General features: G+C 35.1%; 2 protein-coding genes and 2 long non-coding RNA genes across 4 annotated transcripts; 2 read left to right on the top strand and 2 right to left on the bottom strand.

The window, feature by feature from the left end:
* The first annotated feature begins 7,621 nt into the window (after positions 1 to 7,621).
* Positions 7,622 to 9,534, top strand: LOC113336681 (1-aminocyclopropane-1-carboxylate oxidase homolog 1-like). The gene is made up of 3 exons (XM_026582325.1): positions 7,622 to 8,714; positions 8,801 to 9,122; positions 9,211 to 9,534. Exons 1-3 carry the CDS (start codon positions 8,182 to 8,184, stop codon positions 9,457 to 9,459), a joined length of 1,104 nt encoding a protein of 367 aa, XP_026438110.1. The 5' UTR covers positions 7,622 to 8,181; the 3' UTR covers positions 9,460 to 9,534.
* A 769-nt stretch (positions 9,535 to 10,303) lies between these two features.
* Positions 10,304 to 13,419, bottom strand: LOC113336658. The gene is made up of 4 exons (XR_003353988.1): positions 13,284 to 13,419; positions 11,706 to 11,792; positions 10,628 to 10,702; positions 10,304 to 10,472 (listed from the first exon to the last, which is right to left on the bottom strand). It is a non-coding gene; the product is annotated as an uncharacterized LOC113336658 (long non-coding RNA).
* On the top strand, positions 13,396 to 15,045 carry LOC113336657 (1-aminocyclopropane-1-carboxylate oxidase homolog 1-like). The gene is made up of 3 exons (XM_026582303.1): positions 13,396 to 14,067; positions 14,165 to 14,486; positions 14,594 to 15,045. Exons 1-3 carry the CDS (start codon positions 13,535 to 13,537, stop codon positions 14,831 to 14,833), a joined length of 1,095 nt encoding a protein of 364 aa, XP_026438088.1. The 5' UTR covers positions 13,396 to 13,534; the 3' UTR covers positions 14,834 to 15,045.
* A 6,654-nt stretch (positions 15,046 to 21,699) lies between these two features.
* On the bottom strand, positions 21,700 to 22,767 carry LOC113336729. The gene is made up of 3 exons (XR_003354002.1): positions 22,336 to 22,767; positions 22,043 to 22,183; positions 21,700 to 21,942 (listed from the first exon to the last, which is right to left on the bottom strand). It is a non-coding gene; the product is annotated as an uncharacterized LOC113336729 (long non-coding RNA).
* Between the last annotated feature and the right edge of the window lie 743 nt (positions 22,768 to 23,510).

Raw genomic sequence — 23,510 nt, 5'->3', positions numbered from 1 at the left:
TGCAAGATGACTTGAAATACATAATATGGATTATATATATGTGCTGCTTATTTTGTGAGACTTTTTCCTTGCTAACATATTCTGGTGATGAGAACATATATCTCATGTTTTCTAATAGGTTGAGCTTTTTTTTTTATTTATTTTTTGATAGGAAAGAAATTTATTGAATAAGCCGAATTATTTAGAGTTATTACAAGAAAGAAAACAAAACAAAGAAAAGCAGTAAAATGTAGAACCACCAACATCGAGATGGACATGATGCAGTGTTGGACACGCATATGTTGCCTCGTTAAAAACCTTTCCGAGGAGATAGGCGAAGGAAAAGAGTACAACGCGATAATTCCTAAGAGATATAATAGACATAAGCATGCGGGAGTAACCAACACAATAGTGGAGTTTCAGAGATCTAGGAATGCTTCGTGCTCTATCGGTACCCAAAGAGTTGTCTTCTAATACTGGAGATATGTTAGATTCCACAAACAAGTTGTTGGAAATGAGCATTGTTGCTCGAGATAGCTCTAACAAGATGGATTCCTGAGCCCTTCTATCGAGAATGATAGAAGTGTCACGTCGGCCTTTCCAGGAAGGGGTCCTCCTAATCGAGGATTTAATTGGTGAGTGTTGAGGTTGCATCTTCAATAAAACACCACCTTTGGGATCACCAGCCCAAAAAGAAACCAGGATAACATGGCCAGCATTAATTTCAACATCATGATGGTTCAAAAGAGCCTTCATTTTCCTAGTCAAATAAGAAACCCAAAAGTAGATTAACTTACAAACTAACATCACATAGACGCAAAACATATCAGATAGGGATGGTAACATTAAATTCAAATGCAGAACAGCAAATATAAGAGAAGGGAAAGCAAGATTAAGGATAGATAATCTAGCCTTGAAAAAGAAGAGAAAAAACATGTTATGGACTAACTAAAGGAAATAAGGCTAGTATTATAGAAACAACAAGATGCAATAGTTAAAATCAACAAAAAAGTCAAATGACCCACTGTACAGGGAGGTGAACAAATAAAAATCAAATCTAAGTTTCTTTTCTATAGCTCTTAACTAATTTGTTGTTTACTTAGTCGATTTAGTATACCACACTCTAGCTATAAATGCAATAAGAGATTATCCTATCCAGCTTACAACTACCTCTGAAAAACAATTCACTGCAATACTATGGCCTGAAATCTAAAGTTCACTGTTTCGAATTAAACTTAAGTCACTGGAGTTCCACTAATAGTACTATAAAATGGGAACTAAATGTACGACTAACAAGCTATAATAAAAGTAGAAAGAAAACTTTCGAAAGTTTAACTAATCCTTAACGTGTTTTTAACTACTTAGCCGGTTCTATAAAAATCACAATTTATAACTAAAGAGAACAGACTACAGATCAGACAACAAAAATCAAAAAGAAAACAGAAAAAAGAGATTAGGAATGAGCCAAGCAACCAGAGTCCTAAGGTTCAATGTATAAACATAATAATGAACTTGATAAGTATTCATGAGAGATACAAATAGTATAAGGAAATATACATTGGAATTTATCAAGAAAAAAGAGGACAGAAACTGGCCCCTGTATAGCCAAACCCTTCTTCTGCCGAGGCCGGAGCCCTCCTTTGCTTGTAGAATAAACACACGCCCAAGAAGACTGATCTTTCTTAACTCACCAGTCAAAACACCAAAGGAATTTAAATCTAAATTCACAAAAATAACCAAAAAGAAAATTGTAAGCGATAGCTAAAGGTTTATAGCAGCAAGCCTTTGGGTTTATAGGTCAGCGGAGCCAAGGTGTAGATCTTAGATTCTCAAGGCCAAGATGTGACGGTCTAAAACTAAAATAAATAAAAGTCTACAAAGTTCTAACTAGAATACCCTAGCTATAAAAGAAATATGTTGGAGACACAACTATCATGGTTAGGACGTAACAACTAAATGAAAAGATTTCAAATTAAACAAACAAAATAGATTAAAACCTATACCAGAGAAGGAAAGAACAAGTAATGAATAACATCGAAGGACAGACACAATATGCAAAAGTAAAAAACTAACTGAAATTACAACTTCAAATGAAGCAACAAAGAACCCAGACAACTTCTAAAACCGAATAGCAAGGTACATAAAACACTTTGAAACCTCTATAAAATATGCAACAATCAGATTTTAAAACAACAAGGGATACAGACCCCTATCAAATTAATCAAAATTGGGAATTAGGGATTTATATTTTTTTCAATTTAAAAACTTAAGAGAAACCAAAGGATCAGCACTACGACCAGAATCAGCAATGAGACCCAATTCAAAACTTTTAATAAAATTTTAGTGACTAATTTTTGACATATCAATACGATCAGCATCAATATTGAGACCCTAAGAAAATTTTGTTAAAACAATTTTTACATTACTGAGTTAACATAAATGCTAGAGCTACCCATTTAAGAACCCGGCAAGATCATTTGAATTACAACCCCTAATTAAACCTTTAGAGATACCAAAGGTCCATCACTACGATCAGCATCTGTAATGAGACCTAAATACTTTTAAAACTAATTTAATGAACAAGATTTTACACTTCAATACGATCCGAATCAGTATTGAGCCCCTAAGAAATTTAGTTAAAACAATTTTTAAATTTTGTTAAGACCATTTGAAATACAAACCTTAATGAAAATTAGTTAGATTGAAATCCCATTTAAATTTGAAAGACAAAGTTTACTTCAAAGTATCCCTACCCAAACCTAGCTTGTTCTCTGGATTGAAACAAAGAGCACCTGGAGAGCCAAAATAGCAACAGAGAAAGGAGAATAAATTGAAAATACTAAGATGAAATGCAATAAACCCATATTCGAAAATCAAACCACCAGAACATTAATTAACAAATCAAACAGAAACATAGCCAAAGGATATCATCATCATTACTGAGAGTGAGAATCAGTCTAGATCAATGATAAGAACAAAATTAAACCTAATTGGCTAATACCCCCATGTCCAATACCTAACAATGATATCATCATCATTACTGAGAGTGAGAATCAGTCTAGAATAATGATAAGAAACCTAAATAGCCAAAACCCCATATCCAAAAAACCTTACCATGCTATCATCATCATTACTGAGAGTGAGAATCAGTCTAGATCAAAGATGAGAAAGAATTAAACCTAATTAGGGAAACATACGAAATCCAAAAAACCCTATTGATGTTGTATCAAATCCACCAATACCAAACATCAACCTAATAGAGGGGAAGATAGATATGAAAACAAATTAAAGAAAGAAAAAAACATTTAACCAAGATCCAAAGAAATTTATGTATTAGAGAAACCTACAGCAACTCCCTCTCTCAATCTAGTTTCTAAACAGAAAATATCACATCTAAGCCTGTTGAAATCAATAGATCCGTTCCTCCTAGCTTATGGCCTAGCTAATCCCCAAAGGATTGCTTTAAAGTCTACTCATCCATGGCCGAAGAGAAAGGAAAGTTTTGATTTTTTTTTTCTGGAGAAAAAAAGAAGAAAGCACTAAAAAAAGAAGGGTGAGCTATTGACCCTTGCAAAAGAGGAGTAAACTATTTTGAGAATGGAAGTTTTGATCTCTCCACGAGTACACTTTTCTGAATAAACTGCAGGATTTTTTAAGATGTTCTCTAGAGATTGACTTACTTTCTTGATTGCGTCACCGCCAGAGAATAAGTGGTGAACTTTAATATCGACGTTCTGACATGGCTAGAGAAGTTATAATTATTATGTTGAATCATATCACAATAATTGTTCTCTTGTTCGTAACTGGCATAGAGAATAGTTTTTGTCGATGATTATTTTTCTCATGAAATGTATTTCAGTGCCTCTAACATTAAGATGGTTATTTTTAACTTATTTGTTCGTAACCGGGGAGAAGAGAGAAAAATAATGGGATACTTTTTTACTCTGTTCGTAACTGGCGAGTAAATTTGTATGTACAAGGAAAATCCTTATCTTGTGATTAGAGTTAAGGTTGCTCATGTTGTTCTTTCGGGAATGACATCAAATGAGGGACAGTCTTTTGAACTTGTTATTAATGGTAATATCTTTGTGGGGAGAGCGGATGTGGAATTATATGAGATTCTTGTACCTTTATATCTCCTTGACACGAACATAGTTTACTTGGTGAAATCGTCTAAACTAAATGCTAGTATATGTTTTCTAGTCTTGAATACTCTTTTGATTAATTTATCTTGATCCCAATTTTTCGCTATTGCAAATTTTGTTGATAAAAAAGGGGGGAATTATTAAATAGTATCTTACTATATTACATAAGGATTTTCGAAGCATCATGTAAGGAGGAGTGGATTATTATCTATGGGTTTTACATATTTTGCAAAAAGGAGTAAGTATTTACTAAGGGAAGAACATATCACCGTAGTATTGCCTCGAAGCTGTGGTACAATTGAACTTTTGGAAGGTAACAATACTTTTTTTTTATAACAACCGATGATTAGAGTGTGATTATCGCATTCTAGCAAAGCTCTTTTCGAGTATTCTCATAAGTTTTTATCACTACGGATCTTCAACAACAAAGGTGCTGAACGAACACATGCAGAACCATTGAAAAACTTGAAGTACGAAGAATTCAAGACGTTTGTTGAAGAACCAAGAAAATCAAGCATAGTGGATTCAGATGAAAAGTTTACTTATTTGAATCCATATGTATTGAATTGTTTTGTCACTAAAATTGGAAAAGGGGGAGACTGTTAGAGCAATGCTCGGTTGAACCCACAAATTTTTCTATCCCAAACTTGTTGTCAATGTTAGATGACCAAAACTATATCTTGATTTCTAGTATACTAAGTCAAGTCTCGGACTATGTTAAAATTTGGTAGTTGAGTATCAGACATCATCCTTGAAGACTGAAGATCGGCGAAGACATCATTATCTTATCATTCTATCTTTTTTGAGACGATGTCATATGACTTCTAGTAGATTTACAAATAAGAAATTTCGAGTCAAGCTTGTCTTGTTAAAAATATCGAAATATGATTTTATATAAAGATGTTCAACGATTCTTAACAATATTAGTTCTAAACATTTATTGTGTGAATTAATTTGTGGATCAATTGAAAATTTCCAACACATTACACGGGAATATTTCAAACATCATAAAAGAGAAATACTGAACTTTCTAATATTTCTACTCATGCTGGGTTGAAAAACCAGTTCGCAAAATCATAGATATCTGAGTTTCAGAAATACAAGAGGGTTGGTTAACCAGTTTGCAAACCGCAAGTTCAGTTGGGGACTGTTCATGAACCAATTATGAACTGAAATTTGAAAGTTGGTATTAAAGTCTAGAAGTTGACGAACCTAGTTCACGAACCGTGGTCAACTGAGTTCGGTAGTCTCTTAGGGTTGGCGAACCCGGTTCACTAACTGTTGTAACAACTGTCCCAGTTTAAGATTTCAGTATATGCTTAAAGACTTGTTTTTTTTAACTATGTTTAGCATTACTAAAACTATCTGAAACACTTTCTAAGACTTCATTGATCATGATAAGGGACGTATTATGGCAACTCACGTATCTGCCAAGATTTGGCTAAATCTTGGATATTTATCAACTTTAATATTTCATTTATAAGGATAATTAGTTTATTTATTAAATTTATCTTGTTTAGGAAAGTTCTAGACTTTAAGGTTTATGTTTGCAGGCTATATATAGCATTTTCTATTACCATTGCAAAGTAGCTGCGGCTCGCTCTTATTTGGTTAATGAAACTATTAAGTTTTTTTGTTTAAACACAATTGTTATTCTCTTTTAAATCTTGGATTAGAGTCTTTACTCCTGGATTGGAGTCTTCTATCATCACCTTAAGGAGTGGATTCTCTTTGTCATTTTATCGCTTCCGCTTGTGCCATATCAGATCACTCAAACACTTATATTTGTGCATCATGATTAAATTCTTAGGTGTTTAAATGAACATCAAATTGCTTTAGTTCTTTGGCATACTTGGCTAACCGAACAATCATTATACATGGTTCCAGAACCGGTTCCTAGTGTATATTCTTATATTGTATTTCAAGACCTAAATTGTGTGCTTGATTCTCAAGTTATCTTATCTTGAATTTTAAGCATCCCTGGTCCTTGAAAATTTATAAATAAAGATGCTCTTTCAACTGGAAAAATCAATCCCTGACACTTTGTGTCCTAGTTGATTCTAGAGTTGTCCTCTATAGATCACCCAGGTTTCCTCTGAGAAACATAATTAGGTCCACGACTAAAAGACTTCTCTTTGGGGATTCGTGAAGCCAGGTCCGACTATATTTACCTTGATAGTTCTCGGATCTTGATCTTACTTTTCTGTTATCGAGGTTTTCGTAATCTCTTTCAGGAAAGATAGATAGTGATCACAAAGTTCTCTTCGTCTCAAACTTTGTGATTCTTCAAGATAGATATCTGAAAACTGATCTTAATTGATATTTTGATGATTGTTCTTTAGAGGTGGTTAAGAATCTAGGTTCCTCTTCGAGAGTCGCAAGTTCCGGATTTGTGAGGTTTGCTAGCTTTGTCTATTGAAAATAAATTTCCTCACCTTGATCTTTGATCTGAACGAAAATCAAATAAGATGATCTGTTAGCGGCAGATTGGTACCAAAAGTCTTCACTTATGTTGAAGCAACAATTAGGCTTTAAAGGATGTCAGCTAAGGGAATCAAGTGTGTAGAGCCTTGGGAGGTTCAAGAGACGTAAGAAGCGTGACTGTAACTGAATCGATTGGAGGTTGGGTTTGATCTCAACTACATTCTAATTTGAAGTCTGATAGTATACTAGTGTATGTAGCGGCTTAATACAATGTGGTGTTCAAATCTGGACGAGGTCCATGGGTTTTTCTGCTATAGCGGTTTCCCCGTTAACAAAACTTCTGGTGTCTTATGGTTTTCCTTTTCCGCGTTATATTATTTATCTTTATAATTGGAGTTATACAGGTATGTACGTATGTAATCTAAGTAGTTACATCCGCTTAATTGTAATCGATTACGAGACTAGTTCTTATAAAATTCGTATCTTGAAAGATAGATAACAAGTTTAATTACTTGGCAGAATTCCGATTGGATTATTTGGATACGACTAGATTGATCTTGGATATTGATTTTTTAGATCGTCCAAGTATTCTGCTTAACAATCAGGTCCACAGACCCTGTGACTATATTAATATTGATTGAGTAGAGGTTAGAGACATAAACTCTATATACATATTGTCAATAATCATTCACTTGGTGTACTTGCAATTGTATCAAGATGTATTCATACAAGTAGCCGAACAAAAAGTTGGATGTGTACTTGCAATTGTATTAAGTTTTGTTCATACAAGTAGCCGAACAAAAAAGTTGGATGTGTACTTGGTACCCTACGTTTTCACTTATTCTTTTTCTTTACCGAGTGCGTATGACCCGTGTAGAAAATATTTCCTTACCGAAACTATTTATCAACAACATTATGTATTTTAATGGCGACACTACTTGTACCCACTTTATGACGGTTTTATGGCGACATTGTGCAACATGATTTCACACTAAATCGTGCATTGACTTCACCTCCTTTGCCTATAAAAGCAAATTCGGATTCTATTTCCAGAACATTTCCGGCTACTGTCCCTAACTATTTTCCTCTTTTCTCACTTTATTTTGCGCACGTTGCTTACCTATTTCCTTCTGTCCTTGCTGCTAAGTTTAGAGAGTGGACAGATTTTTTTCATGCTTGTACAAACCATATCGAGCAGTTTTATTCTGGGCACATATCCGTTGTTGTTGGGATATAACATTCTTCAACCGTAAGGTGCACCCCCGAATTATTATGTCGAGTACAATTTGTTGAGCAGGTAGCTCTGATCTCGTGTCAAATTATTTTCCATTTAATTGTTGCAATTTCAAATTCAGTACTCAATTATCCATCTAACTTGGTTGTTCATTTTTACGGTTCAACGGAGTGCGTTGGTGGCGCATTCATGCATTAATGAGTGAACCTAAAGAAGTGCTAAAGTCTACTTTTGAAGTAGTAAACTCCAGAGAAATTAGAACACGGAGACGATTTCCAAGACAGTACAAGGAACCAGTAGTTTACAAGTACTCGTGAATTAATTAGCACAACTACATAGGAGCTTCATCCAGACATTAAATTCTCAAGTTTTTATTGCGTACCATTCTAAAATATAAAAATGGAGAGTGTCCAACCGGGAGAAGTGCCACTTTATGATCGGAACAAAGAGTTGAAGGCCTTTGACGAAACAAAAACTGGTGTCAAAGGAATTGTTGACATGGGAATTGAAAAGATTCCTCGAATGTTTGTCCGGACACAAGATGAGTTCACTGAGGACTTGGCATATACAGATGCTACAAGGGATCAGTTTCAAACTCCGGTTATTGACCTCCAGGGAATTGATTATCGACGTAACGAGATTATGGATGAAATTAGACGTGCATCTGTGACTTGGGGATTCTTTCAACTTGTGAATCATGGAATACCTATAAGTGTGACCAATGAAATGATCCAAGGCATACGTAGATTTCATGAAGGAGATATAGAGGTGAAGAAACGGTTATACGTGAAAGAGATGATGAGCCAAAAAGTACAATATTACAGTAACTATGATCTTAATGAATCAAGATCTGCTAATTGGAGGGACACCTTCAGATGTCGTTTGTTAAATCCAGATCCTATAGATCCTCAACTTTTGCCTGAAACTTGCCGGTAATTTGTGCACTGCTAGTAAATTTTCTTCTGGGTCTCTCTCTTCTTATGGTTATGAGTCTCTAACACCACTGATTCTCAAACAGGGATATAATAGTCGAGTACTGGAAGCATATTATGAGCCTAGGAGATATTCTTGCTGAGTTATTATCAGAGGCTTTAGGACTAAACAAAGACCACCTTAAAGGCATGGATTGTACTCAATACTTGGCACTCTTGGGTCACTACTATCCAGCATGCCCTGAGCCTGAACTGACCATGGGCTCAACAAAGCATGCAGACCAAAGTTTCTTCACAATTCTTCTCCAAGATCAGGTTGCTGGACTTCAATTTCTACATCAGAATCACTGGGTTACTGTCAAACCCATCACTGGAGCCTTAACTGTAAACATTGGCGATCTTATTCAGGTAATTTTGTTCCTGACAAATATAAAGGTGCCTTGTCTTATAAATTTTTCTTAATTTCTTGTTTCTGTAATGTGTACATTTCATGCAGCTTATAAGCAATGACAAGTTTAAAAGCTCCGAGCATAGAGTAGTCGCAAGCCATGTCGGGCCAAGAATTTCAGTAGGGTGTTTTTACAGAGCAAGTTTGGACAAACCAACATTGCTTTATCCAATAAGAGAGCTAACATCTGAAACTAATCCCCCTGTATACCAAAATATCACGTTTAAAGAGTATATCGATTATGCCCATTCTAGAGGGCTCGATGGCGTTTCCTCCCTAAACTACTTTAAGCTGTGATGAGTCTCGGTTGATAGCAATGTGGTGTGTGTTATTCTTGTAACTTGGTTCATGTAATGGGAGACTCAGATTTCCATCGCCATCAAATACTCCTAAACATGTTCATTTTCCTGTGCAGTTTGAATTTTTCTTCAACATTTCTTAGTCTATCTGTCTCATTACTAGATAACTCCTGGTTATAAAACCTTTAAGGTACACTGTCATCTCCAACCTGCTTTACTGCTTTAGACCCATTTTTCAGAAAGACTAGCAAATAATTAATATTAGTTTTCAGGAAAACAAGTTCATTTTCGTGTGCGGTAAAACTCCCACTGGGAAAATGCTTTATACAACCAAATCTGTAGAACCCATGCCTTTCAAATAGTTCACTGTTCCTAGATCTAGAGTTTAGATGAGCATCGTAGGGTGGGATGAGGGGCACCAAATAAAGCATCGCTTTTGCCTCCTCGAGGTAAAACACGTGGCAGGGAATATATTTAAGGAAAAATTCTTGTTTGGTCCTAGGCCCATATAGTTATTTATAGTAGGGTCCAACCGGATTTTTTTTTTATCCGGAGGTCCAAAATTAATTAAAACATGGAAATGTCCATAATGCTCATTACTACCAAACGTGTGTGTCTACACTGCTTATAAATTTGAGTACATATCTGGTACACTGCTTAAAAATTCGAGTACATATTTGCTACACTGCTTACAAATTTGAGTACATATCTGTCGCACTGCTTAGAAATCTGAGTACATATCTGTCGTACTGCTTACAAATCCGATTATATATCTGAATGCTTACAAATTCGAGTACATATTTGCTGCACTGCTTCCAGGTATAGTACAAATCTGTAAGAATCAATGATAAATAAATTAGAAAACGTGTTACATCACATACATTGTGATGATTATAATTTTTCTTCGACTGTATTGCCATGCTTCTGGGGGCAAAGCAAGGATCTTCTATTATCGTTTTCTTCTTAACTGCATATAGATTGACTCGCTTTACGTACTGCTAGTGTCAATGCCTGCAGACACACAAAAATTAAAACGTTCATCATAGGGGCCATAACTTATGCCCAAACATACAGAGTCTAATTTGAGGAACCATACAAACCAATGCAAATAAAACTCATAATGCACGATGAATGGTCTCCACCAGTAAATCCAGAATTTAATGAACCTGAAAAACTGTGGGCTGCACGGTGATATTACTGACTGAGCCATCCTGCTCTGTCGCGGTCTCCACCAATAAATCCTGCAGAAATACATCGAAGTCTGGTCAACAAAAGCAGCAATCTCATAGAAATCCAGTCATAATATAACTGAAAAACTATATTACTTCTGCTGAAATAAGTCGTGCAACTATGTTTTTTGTTTTTGCTAGTTTCTTACAGTTAATCGACAACCAAAAAACTAAACTGGAAGCACATAATTGGCATTCTTGATGACCCTGCCATTAATCCAAAGCATCTAATACACAAACAATTAATACATTAATAAAAAGAAAAAAAAACATTAGTATCAACAATGAGAAGACATTTACAGCATAAGCTGCGCTTTACCCCGAAGCTAACATTAGTAGTTTTCCTCAATCATAGCCATAAAGAATTTAAAAGGGGTGTAATTAAATTCAAATTACCATGGGAGGTTATCAATGATTTTACCTGTCGATTGTTACCACATAATGAGAAATTTTTTATCAACAGTAGCTTAATCAAATCTAAGAAAAGCCGAATCTGAAACGCATGAGACATTAATTTAACAACTAAAATAAAAATGGTTCTAAGCAAGCACAGGGATTGCAATTCGGTGGATCAATGAAGGAACCCCAACCTTGAGTGTTACTGAGAAAAGTACACATCTGTTCCAACAAAGAAGTTCTCTATGTCACATTTGTTATGCAACTCAGATATGCGCACATATTAATAAATTTAATCTGCTTGCAAGGCTCTATTATTGTCACGGAAATATATACTCGATAGGATAATAAAATAGCAAAACCCAAACTCCTGAATCAGCTAATATCAATATAGAAGACAATGGTCATGGAAAAAATCAATTAATGTTCCACTGAAGAAGAATTCTTTTCAAAGACATCTAAATCAATTCCTGAGTTCTACGCCATGTCTCCAATTTATGCTCATTTCCTAAGCTTTATCAAAACCATTGTTTCATCTGATGTGTTCAACTTAGTCAGCATTAACAACTGTCCAGATGATAAATAAGAAATTTAAGTTAACATATTAACTGAACCAAACCTGTGAGAGCAATCATTCTACACCGGAAAATCCCTATTATTGTGGCGATTTTTCAATAGCATTTTTCTCATCTTTGGTCGACTCTTCCTGCAAAGGAAAAATAAAGAAATGGTTAACCATTTAGTTGTATATAGAGTTGATAAAAAAAAGATCAACATTGGTGTCAGGAAGAACAGACTGGAGCTAAAATGCATTCTTAAAAACGACAATCGTTGCAAGATAGGAATATTCTTTGATAGTAATTAACTTAAGGTTAGTTATTTGTATACACGACTCATGGAGACTGTATTGGCTAATGCAACTCCATAGCAGTTGGGGCTTTAGTTCAATATTAACAGCTCAACACCATAGTACCAACTCCATATGCTCATCATCAACGGCCGGTTGTCTCCCAGCCAACTTTGATGTCGTTTGATACATATGGTTGAGAAGCAATACCAAAAGGCAGTACCAATGGAGTAACGGTGGTTTTGAGCAGCAAAAACAATACACGGCAAAAGGAAACACCAATGAAAGCCTATTCTACACAGTAATCTACTTTTCATGGATTTCATAGGTACATTAGCGGGAGAAAAAGAAGCAATACCAAAAGGAGGGAAATTAAACCATGGTTGTACCTGCAAAATAGCGAGTACAAACCTGTATATGAATACGTACCGCGTAAAACACATCAAAAAAACTAGAATCTATTTCAGTATTTCACACACGTACTGAATCAAACACAACAAAAAGCACTTACTATCACTATGTGACATATGTACTAAAGATTTTTGAATTACAAATCAACTGCATGACAAGAATAGGTGACAGATCTATGAAAAATAAGAAAATCGAAAGACATATTACCGTATTTAACATACTTACTGAAGGATAAGACTAAAAAGGTGACAAAACTATGAATCAAACACAACAAAGAGCACTTCATATCAGTATCTGACATATGTACTTGTGGATAATAACATCTGAATCTACAAACAAGCGTGGTTTTGAAGCGAAAAACAAAAAGATAATCAAATTAAGGAAGTTCTTTTCAGTATTCCATATATGTACCTATGATTCATAAGTAAAAATCAACTGCATGTCAAAAAAAACTTATAAATCTACAAATACAACAAAATCAAAACAGTTATATCTCAGTATTGCATATATGTACTTCTAGATCAAGCAAAAAAAAATTAAAAAACTATAAATACAACAAAATTAAAGCAATTTTTATCAGTATTCCATATATGTACTGCTGATCCAAACAATTTGTAACAACAAACAAGCATGATCTGAACTATTTTCATCAAAAACTACCAGTACATCATATATGTATTGATGGTTCATAAAGAAAAACAAAGTGAAAAAAATCTAAAACTAACAAAAAGAAGCTAGTATAGGCAAATCTCATAACGAAATAAACAAAAAGTGTGAGGATCCATCTAGATCTGACCTATTTTCACGAGAATAAACTAATCAAGCATGGAGATCGAACACTAACTAAGAACACTAGAATAGTACCTATTGGTAATTCCTAGTATATTTAATAAGACAAAAGAAAATAAGGGGAGCCCATAAAGGTTCGTTAATACTTACGCTTGAATAAGAGGAGACGGACGATATTTGAAACAGATTTTAACTGTTTGTTAAATCTAGGAATCAGTAGTAGATGACAGTAGATCGTTTCAATAATTCTCAAATCAAAATAATTGCCTTGAAGTACACACTAGAAGGTACAGCTGGAGCACATATCTTCCTGAGGTTGATGGTGCAATTAGATCTTCCAACACACACTCTCAACCAGTTCAGATATCTACAGAAACCCTCTACATTTCTCAAGCACTAGAATGGAGATTGCTGGAGCAGGCGGAGAAATTCCCCATTATGATCGAAACAAAGAGTTGAAGGCCTTTGATGAAACCAAAGCTGGTGTCAAAGGACTAGTTGATGCAGGAATTCAAAAGATTCCTAGAATATTTATCCGAACGCAAGATGAGCTCATAGAAGACTTAGCTTTCAAAAATGAGGATAACAATAAAATTGAGATTCCGCTGATAGACCTGCAAGGAATGGATCAACGGCGTAAGGAGATAATTGATGAGGTTAGAGTAGCATCAGAGACTTGGGGTTTCTTTCAATTGGTGAATCATGGAATTCCTGCAAGTGTGACGAACGAGGTGATCCAAGGCGTACGCCGATTTCATGAGGAAGATGAAGAGCTGAAAAAACAGTTGTACAAGAAAGACCTCAGCCGAAAGGTGCAGTTTGACAGCAATTTCGATCTTTACAAATCGAGATCTGCGAATTGGAGAGATACCCTTCGGTGTCTTCTATTAACTCCTGATCCTATCAATCCACAGGAATTGCCAGACACTTGCAGGTATTTTTGAGTAATCTACTTTTTACTACATTGACAGAAGACCGATCTGCTTCAACAGTTCAACCTTAATAATGTTTTATTTCTGATCTTCATACAGGGATATAGTAGTTGACTACTGGAAGCATATTATGAATCTAGGAGGTACTCTGACTGAGTTATTTTCAGAGGCTCTGGGGCTAAGCAAAGACCACCTTAAAGGCATGGACTGTACTCAGTGCTTGACACTTGGTGGTCATTATTATCCAGCATGCCCAGAGCCTGAACTGACCCTAGGTACAACTCAGCATTCAGACCCAAGTTTCTTCACTATTCTTCTCCAAGACTGTATTGGTGGATTACAAATTCTTAATCAGAGTTGCTGGGTTTCTGTCAAGCCTATCCCTGGTGCACTAATAGTAAATATCGGTGATCTTCTTCAGGTAATCTGTCTTCTTAAATCGTACGTCGTTGCTCATGTAAGAATCACAACATTTGAGCTGAATATGAATTGTATGAACAATATTGGTTTTTCTTTTCTTTTGAGCAGCTTATCAGTAATGGGAAGCTTAAAAGTGCAGAACATCGAGTACTTGCTAATCGCGTCGGACCACGGGTGTCAGTGGCATGTTTTTTCAGAGGAAGTACCACAAGGTTATATGGTCCAATAGAGGAGCTGTCGGATGCAAATTCCTCTGTATACAAGCATACCACTGTTAAAGATTACACTGCCCATTACAACGGTAAAGGACTTAACCGTGTCTCCGCCTTGGACCACTTCAAGCTGTGAAGTGGCTGATTGCTTGTACTGTGTACTTCTTAATGGCAGACTCGATACATGTGGAGTTAGCAAAATAAAAATTAGAAATGTTTGTTTGTATGGACTCACTAATGTGGAGCAAGGAATAAAAGCAGGCATCTGAGAAAACAGGGTCTCTTTCCTTTTGAACTCTTTTACCAATCGTTATATAGCGCTAATCTAGATTCAGAATGTTAGTTAACAATAACAGCGATACAAAGTAATGCTATAACTTCATAGTCTCGATGTACTAATTCTAATGGGAATTTCAAACACCCATATAATATTTAGACATTCAAGTTCCTCAGAAAACTAGGATCGGTTTAGCTGACTACTGTTACGCTTTGTTCAGAGATATAGTAGTCCAGTATTAGAAGCTTAAGACGAGGTTGGTAGCTAGACACTTAATGGTTAGCACTATACAGCACGCCCTCGAACTAAACTAACCTAAGGTACAAGTAAGCATTTACACTCGGATTTCCTTACTATTCTTCTTCAAGGTCATACACAAATCTTTCATCTGATCACTGGATTATCAAACCATCCCTGGAGCCATAACAGTGAACACCAGTGATCTTACTGAGGTAATCATCTCTTTAAAAAATACAATTATTTGAGAATCACAAACTAGATCTGAATCAATCATATCAACAAATATCACTTTTTTTTTAATTTGTTTTATGCTCAGCAAATTATAAGGCGCAAGCATAGAGTACCATGCTTTAAAAGTTTTTGTCCAAATACAATCTCCTCACATTCATGACGGATACCACATTGACTATTGCAATTCTACAAGGCTCAATGGTGCTTTCACCTAAACTACTTTAAACCCACATCAAAAATTGTGCCTCATAAAAAAAAAACGTCGTAACCTAATCTCTGTTTTTTTATTTATTATTATTATTATTATCGGAACCACTTAAAACTAGGAAATCATAATAGTAAACAGCTGCTTACAGCTAGGAATTCTAATTTTCTCAACAGTATACCTGCTTTTACAGATGGTTGTTATTTTCCCAACTGTAAATCATATTTTCTAATTTTCCCAACGCATACGTATACCTACTTGCTTCAAAAAAAAAAGTATACCTACCCAGTTCTGATTTAAGCAGAAAATCATGAACTATTTTACAAACATGTTTAGCTTTGCTTGAACTCTCATAGACACTTCTAAGACAAAAAATTTCACCAAATCTCTTAAGCTTGTGTAGATCATGGTTTAAGTTTTAAGTTTAATTGTGTACCACTTATGCTTAAGGCTACTGAGCCACTACGAGCCATCATTGTGCACGGTTCCAGAACCCTGGATCATAGTGCGTATTCTTCTGTGTAATTTCAAGGCGGACATCTCACATGTTTACATGGATTCCCAATAAGAATTTCACATAAATTGAGGAAGTGTTTGTATGAATTCCAAGCAACCCTAGCTTGAATACAAATATACCTTGATCCTTGAAAATATATTAATAGAATGTCTATGTAAAATAATTTATTAATCTGTGGTACTCTTGTGTCCTAGTTGCTTGCTACAGTCGTCCTTTATAACCTAAGTTTCCTCTGAGAAACATAATTAGGCTACGACTTTGAAGACTTCACTTGGGGATTTAAGAAGCCCGGTCAGACTACCTTTACCTGATAGTTCATGTATACGGATCTTGTTCATATTGATCTTTGAGGTTTTTGTGGTCTCAGATCGGGAATGAGATAGATAGAAATCACAAAGTTCTTTTCGCATCAAACATTATGATTCTCTAAAATCACAAAGTTCTCTTCGTATCAAACATTGTGATTCCTCAGGATAAATATCTAAACTCTTCTTTCATTTGTTTGGATTGTTCTTGAGAGGTGGTTAGTAATCTAGGCTTTTCATCTAATTGAGTGTATTTGGATTTGTGAAGTTTGCTGGACTTTGTCTAATATAAACAAATTTCCAAACCCAGATTAAAAAAATAAAAAAGAAAAATCAAATAGGCTTATCTGTAGAGGAGGATTGGTATCAAAAGTCTTCACTGAGGTTGAAGCAACTCTTAGGATATAAAGGACGCCAGCTAGGGGAATCAAGGGAGAAGAAACTTGCGAGGTTGAAGAGGCGTAAAAAACAGACTGCAACTGAATTACTTAGAGGATTAATTTGGTCTCAACTATATTCCAGTGTGCAAGTCTGGTATTAGGCTAGTAGTGTCTGTAATGGTTTAATACAGTTTGTTTTTTAAAGATGGACGAGGTCCTGGGGGTTTCTACAGGTGCGCTTTTCCTCCTTAACAAAATTTCTGGTGTGTCTTGTATTTTTTATTTTCCATATTAAATAGCACATTTAGTACGTAATCGATATAGACAATTTAAGTTCTTATTAACTGAGATCAGAAATAAGACTCGTTCTTATTGAATTCACATCTTGAAAAATAAATTACACATTTCATACTTGTTAGAATTTGAATCATCTTGATTTGGATATAACTAGATTGATTTTGGGTATCAATTTTTGAGATCGTTCAAGAACTCCTCTACAAAATTAGGTTCACGGACATTTAAGTATAAACATATTAATGTGGAAGAGATAAGAGAAAAATTATATATACAATCTTATTCAAGGGTCTTTGGTTTGACCTACTTGTGATTGTATTGGGTTTTGTCCATACAGGTTGCCAAACTAAAAAATTGGTTGTGTATTTGGTACCCTCACTTTTTCAGGTATATCAATCATTTTGCACGTATTAAGCTTGTATAGATATACTGAAACAACGCCAAATATTAAGAACAGAAGAACAAATACTCAAAATTACAACCACAATAAATCCAAAATAGAGATATGATAAGTTAAAGAGCACCAGTTCAATTGTGCAAATGGTTCTACTGTATCTAAAAAAATCCATTAAACATTGCAACTCAACTACAAAAAGTTTAAAACATTAAAAATCACACACAATCTACTTTCATCTTCACCTCTTATATCATCTTACCTGACCAACACTAACATTAAATTCTATTAAAAATTACTATTTATTTCATATTGATAACTCAATAAAGGAAATAATACCTTTATAACATTTGTAAGATCATTATCAAACACCAAATGGTTTTTAATGCTCTAAATAAAATATTTTAATAAAAATATGATAAAAAGATGTTTGTTAGTTTCATGCTATAAATTAGCTAATAGATAACTTCCAAATGAAACTCATACCCAAATTTCTTGAAACTTAAACCATAGGAGTATCGGTGAAGTTTATATTTTTTTTTTAAATATCACCAAAATCGATATTACCCTTCTTTTAGATTACTTTAGAAAATTCATTGGAACCAATTTTGATAAAATACTCATCGACCTCAAATTCATTTATCTGGATCTCTTCCGAGATAACTTAAAGTATCATTCAAATTATTGCCTCTCTTTGCGAATTTATCAACACTATCTATCAGTTATCTCAATTCAAATCTAGATCAACACAACTAATTCCTCTCAGCTTCATCTCGAGTTGAATTATTATTTAAATTTCCATTCAGACCATTAATAAGAACTGCATTATTCGTTAAATTTTTATCAAAAGAAACATCAAATTATGGAATTCTCACCACTGAATGCACCTTTTTGTTTAGGGTTCCAATTTTTTTGAAAAGACCCTCACTCGTGTCGGTTTTGGAGATTTATTGGCCAGGTCAAACAAGATTCAAGTTTGACGTATCGTCGGGATTAGAAGATTCGTGTAGAGCTGCACAAGACCCTCCCAACTTACCCGAACTCACCCGTACCCGATGAACCCATGGGTTTTAAAACCGAACCCGCCAATAACGGGTTGGCAGTTGGTTATGAATATAAAAATCCGATATATATGGGTTGGTAGTTGGTTATGATTTAAAACCCGTCCAAACCCTCCCAAATCCACCCGAAAAACCTAATAAATACAGAGCGTTGATAGAAAGTTTAGAAATTAATCCCAACCCTCTTATTAATTGAAACCCTAAGCATATATACAAACATGACTTCTTCTAATCTGTGTAGCACCGCATCCTAGTCCATGATCCAAATGAGTTCCATCTCTATCAAAAATGGAAGCTTCCACATCATCAAGAATATCACAAGTAATATCACCAGCATCTCCATCCGATTCCTAAATACAAATCCTAGGAAAATTCTTCCCAGCTAAACTTCCTCTTCCTCCATCAACAGAAGATATCTTCCTATTAGTACTCAACAAAAAATTCACTTCACTCTATGACCTTCTCTGATTATTAACAATGCCACACAGCCGATTAAATCCTTATTATCATCAGCACCAACACAAGGGTTAGTGTTAGAGCACTGCTCGGTCGAACTCGCAAGCGTTTCTATCTCAAGCTTGTTTATCAAGTTTAGTTTCCAAAACTATAAGTCTTGATTTTTAGTCTACTTATAGCTAAGTCTCAGATTAGGATAGAAAGTGTAGTTGATATTTAGACATCACGACGTTCATTAATTGAAGACGAAGAACTACTAAGGGGAGCTTCTGGAATTTCATCAACAAAAGGTATGTGGAGACTTGAACTCATCTATCACTCAAAAGTATATTTACTCCATCTCCGATTTGATACAAAAGTCGTAGAGCTATATAGACTTTGATTATACACATTTGATATTTCGAGTTGTTTAACTCGCTTACATATTTCTCGAAATATGTGTTGGTAAGATTTTGCTTTAACCAAGTTCATCTTATATTCTTGACGAAAGTCAAAATATGATCATGTGAAAATCGCCTTGCAACATCTTACATGATTTGCGTGAGACAGTCATTTGATGCAGACTCAGAATATTTCGTATTGATCATTCGATCACTTGAAAATTACTTTGAAGCTAATAGTTTGTGTGAAACAGTTACTGTCGTCTTCTTAGAATGTTTCAATGATTGAAATGGGAGTTTATAACAAATAACCATGATTGGATATAGCACAATATGCGTACTTGTACCGGTATGCGTACTGGCATGAGTTTCAAGTTCCAGGATTTAACTGAGTTTGGTGGTATGCATACCCGTTCGCATACTGGCGAACCCAAAATTAGTCCGGCCACTTAGGTATGCGTACACGTATGCATACTTGAGTAGGTTATGTTCTAAAATTGGTTTGTTCATGAACTAATACATTTATATAATAAGGAATGCAATCTTTTGCAAACCGTGACCATAATGTTCATGAATTGATTCGAGTGAATTAAAATCTATTTTGCTTCAATTGTGTCTTGTATACTTCTATGAGAATATAAACAATTGAACAACTATAGAACTAGTTTCATTTGAGTCATTTGAACTAGTTATGGTTAAGATGAATAAGGTTGATAAGAAAGTTTTCATATGGCTAACTTCGGTTAACTATTGTTGATCCAACAAAGGTGTACACGTTTAGGTACGGTTGCTCATATCTAAATTAAGTCACTTTTCATTTGTGTGTAACAATCTAAGTTTGATCTAACGGTTGAAATATATTAGCTTGATTATAATCATGTTTTCATCTAATGGTGAATATTGAATGCTTTGTTACCAAGGTAACATTGATTGCAAACCCTGATTTTAAGACTATATAAAGGAGAACTCTAGCAACTGGTAAACCTAATCCCCACACCTCTTCTGTGATACTAGTTGCGACTAGAGTCGATTCTCCTTTAACCTTAGGTTTTTCCAAAACCCAATAGGATAACGACTTGAAGAGTTCATTGGGATTGTGAAGCCAGACCCAATTGTTTTCTCTGTAGTTGTATGTTCTGATCTTGCTATTTTTTACCGTGTTGAGTACTATCTTCTCTAAGATTTGCTCGAGATTTAATCTCCGATAGGCAAGATAAAAAGTAGTCACAAACATCTTCGTCTCATCGTTTGTGATTCCACCATATCTTGTTTCGCTACAATACGATTAAGATTATTGTGGGGTGATTGATATTTCTAGACTGTTCTTCGGGAATATAAGTCTGGTATATCAATTGGTTCATGTTCACCTTGATTTACTAAAATACGGAACAAAACTCATAGGTATATATGTGAGAGATAGATTTATCTATTCAACAGACTTTTCTTTGTGAGACAGATTGGTTTATCAAGTCTTCGACTTTGGGTCGTAGCAACTCTTAGTTGTGGGTGAGATCATTTAAAGGAATCAAGTGTGCAGAATCCAACGTGGTTCTAGAGGCGTAAGGAACACGACTGTACCTTGATCAATGTGAGATTAGTTAGGCCTCAACTACCTTCCAGTCCGAAGTTAACTTGGAGTAGGTTAGTGTCTGTAGCGTCTTAATACCGTGTGGTGTTCAAATTTGGACTAGGTCCCGGGGTTTTTCTGGATTTGTGGTTTCCTCGTTAATAAAACTTCTTGTGTATGTGTTATTTCTTTTCCACATTATATTTTCTATATAATTTAGATATCACAGGTTGTGCGTAAGTTCAATCAATTGTGAATACAACCTTTGGTTGTTGATTAAATTGATTGACACTTGGATATTGGTTTTTGATCTCGTCCAAGTTGTTTCTTATAATAATCAGGCTCACAGATTTCTATTTGTTTGATTTGCTGATTACATTAAGAAACGGAGGTATAACTCTTTGATATACTTTTGTTAATATTGAGTCTGAATGTCTATTTTATTCTCTTAAAAGCATATTGGAGTTAGTCCATATAGATTGTTAAGCGAAATATTGGGTGTGATTGTTAGACCCCCGCTTTTTCAATTGGTATCAGAGCAGGCAAACACGTTTAAGACCTCATAAGTCTGTGTTTGTAGCGATCTGACTCTATGGACAGAAGTGTTATCTCTACAAACGTACCGCCAGTTTTCGATGGCTCGAATTACTTATGGTGGAAAATTTCTATGCATGCATTTCTTCAAGCGCGTGATTTTCAATCATGGATTTATGTTGTTAATGGATATAATCCTCCGGTTGTTACAGAAAGGCGATGTAACTGCTCAAAAGGATATCGGTGATTATGTTGTTGTCTAGATTCTTGCCGCAAAGAAAAATTCTGACAGATTGATTGCAATCATCCATGTCATTTCCCCACATCTTCAAAAAAGTTTCAAACCTGGACTTCAAGCAAAGGTTCTGAAAGACAAGCTAAAGCAAAAAGGTTGCTTCCCGCTTCTGCATAAAACAAAACATTTATATTTGTCGTCTAATGAGATTAAGGTAGGAATGCATACTTAGTTCAATATTTGATATATAAGTCACAGAATAAACTTACACACACGCTTAATGAATGCTAGTGGGGAAAATACACCAAGTGTGGTGAAAAGCAACACAAAGAACCGCACATTCCACCAATGCACAGCGAACCATCCAGAGTGATGTGTTCCACTTGCAGATGTTCCAGAAATTATATCACCTAAACATTCAGATCAAAAAACTGTTAAAAGAAAATACAATTAACAACTATCATTCACACTCATGAATCCATGATCATAACAACGTGGAGTAACAAAATGAAAGCAACATGCAACTCAAATAGGTAATCTAAAACACTAGAAATCACCATACCGATGATAATCATGTACACGATAAGCACTCCCACATTGTGAACAGCTAACCGACTAGCTTATCTAACTTCTTTGGCAGCCTCCTAATCCCTCGAAAAGATCTCGGTGATGGCTATTGCTAAATACACAAGCCTGCAATGAAATCCTCGCATACTTTCCAAATGTGTCTCTCATAAGCTCTCCGTAAGAAACTATTTCCCGTGCTTTACTAAACCTCAGCAATATCTCGATCGAAAACTCATAATATCATTACAAAAACGCCATGAATATTATCATTAGTATATCCCTGGGACAAGTCCAAGAACCTTCATAGTAGCAGGCAAAGCCATAATACCAGTATCAACCGTTACCGGAGATCAAAACAACCCCACACCATAATCCCCTAAAACATACTTGTAACCCATATAAAAACCCATATTTAAATTACAAAATTAAATTAAAAAGAAAGGTTTGAGTTTTTCAGAACTTACTCTCGAGTAGAAGTATCGACGATTTGACAAACAATATAAGCAATCAAAGAACATTTTCCAGTACCAGAGCTTGAGCAGTCACGTCTCTACCTCAGTAAGAGTGAAAGTTAGATTTCAAAAATTAAACACAATTGCAAATCGAGAAACCCAAAACTAAAATCAGATATAAGATTTACAGGTACAGATCTACCTGAATCTTCTTCTTGAGTCTCAAACGTGTAGAAAATCAGAGTAATTTTCTAGGGTTTAAGAAATTAGGGCATATTACTGGAAAAGGGTTGATATATTTACAAAGTTCTGATTTCTTATAATGAGAGAACTCTTTTTCTAGAAGAGAAGAGAACGAGAGAGGTCGGATTTGTTATCAAATGAGAGAACCTTTTTCCTGGTAGATAAGAGCACGAGAGAGAAGAACGAGGAAGGGAGAAGATAAAGAATTAATGAGAGGTAGAGAAGAGAAGTTGTTATGGATAATCATATAGACCGAGTTAAGTTTGAAGCCGACTCCCTATCTGAATGGGCTGAAACCGAGTCAGCTTGAAAGTGTGGGTAACCACATACACGAGTCGCACGTGTACAACTAAGTTCTGTTGCAAATCGTAACAAAGTCAAACAGTTGCGAGTTTTGTAACTAAGATGAACTGTTGCAAAAAATTGCAACTAAAATTTGTAACAGAAATTTCGCAACAGGGGCATAGCTATTGCG

Source organism: Papaver somniferum, unplaced genomic scaffold (genome assembly GCF_003573695.1).
Source record: "Papaver somniferum cultivar HN1 unplaced genomic scaffold, ASM357369v1 unplaced-scaffold_154, whole genome shotgun sequence".
Lineage (NCBI taxonomy): Eukaryota > Viridiplantae > Streptophyta > Magnoliopsida > Ranunculales > Papaveraceae > Papaver > Papaver somniferum.
Note: the sequence above shows the minus strand (reverse complement) of the source record. Positions and strands in the feature narration are given on the sequence as shown.

What these genes read in the sequence shown, in the direction of transcription:
- LOC113336681 (XM_026582325.1), top strand. Translation starts at nt 8,182, where the DNA reads ATGGAGAGTGTCCAACCGGGAGAAGTGCCACTTTATGATCGGAACAAA. An exon ending in CTTTTGCCTGAAACTTGCCG is followed by an intron (nt 8,715 to 8,800) that starts GTAATTTGTGCA and finishes ATTCTCAAACAG; the next exon opens with GGATATAATAGTCGAGTACT. An exon ending in ACATTGGCGATCTTATTCAG is followed by an intron (nt 9,123 to 9,210) that starts GTAATTTTGTTC and finishes CATTTCATGCAG; the next exon opens with CTTATAAGCAATGACAAGTT.
- LOC113336657 (XM_026582303.1), top strand. Translation starts at nt 13,535, where the DNA reads ATGGAGATTGCTGGAGCAGGCGGAGAAATTCCCCATTATGATCGAAAC. An exon ending in GAATTGCCAGACACTTGCAG is followed by an intron (nt 14,068 to 14,164) that starts GTATTTTTGAGT and finishes ATCTTCATACAG; the next exon opens with GGATATAGTAGTTGACTACT. An exon ending in ATATCGGTGATCTTCTTCAG is followed by an intron (nt 14,487 to 14,593) that starts GTAATCTGTCTT and finishes TCTTTTGAGCAG; the next exon opens with CTTATCAGTAATGGGAAGCT.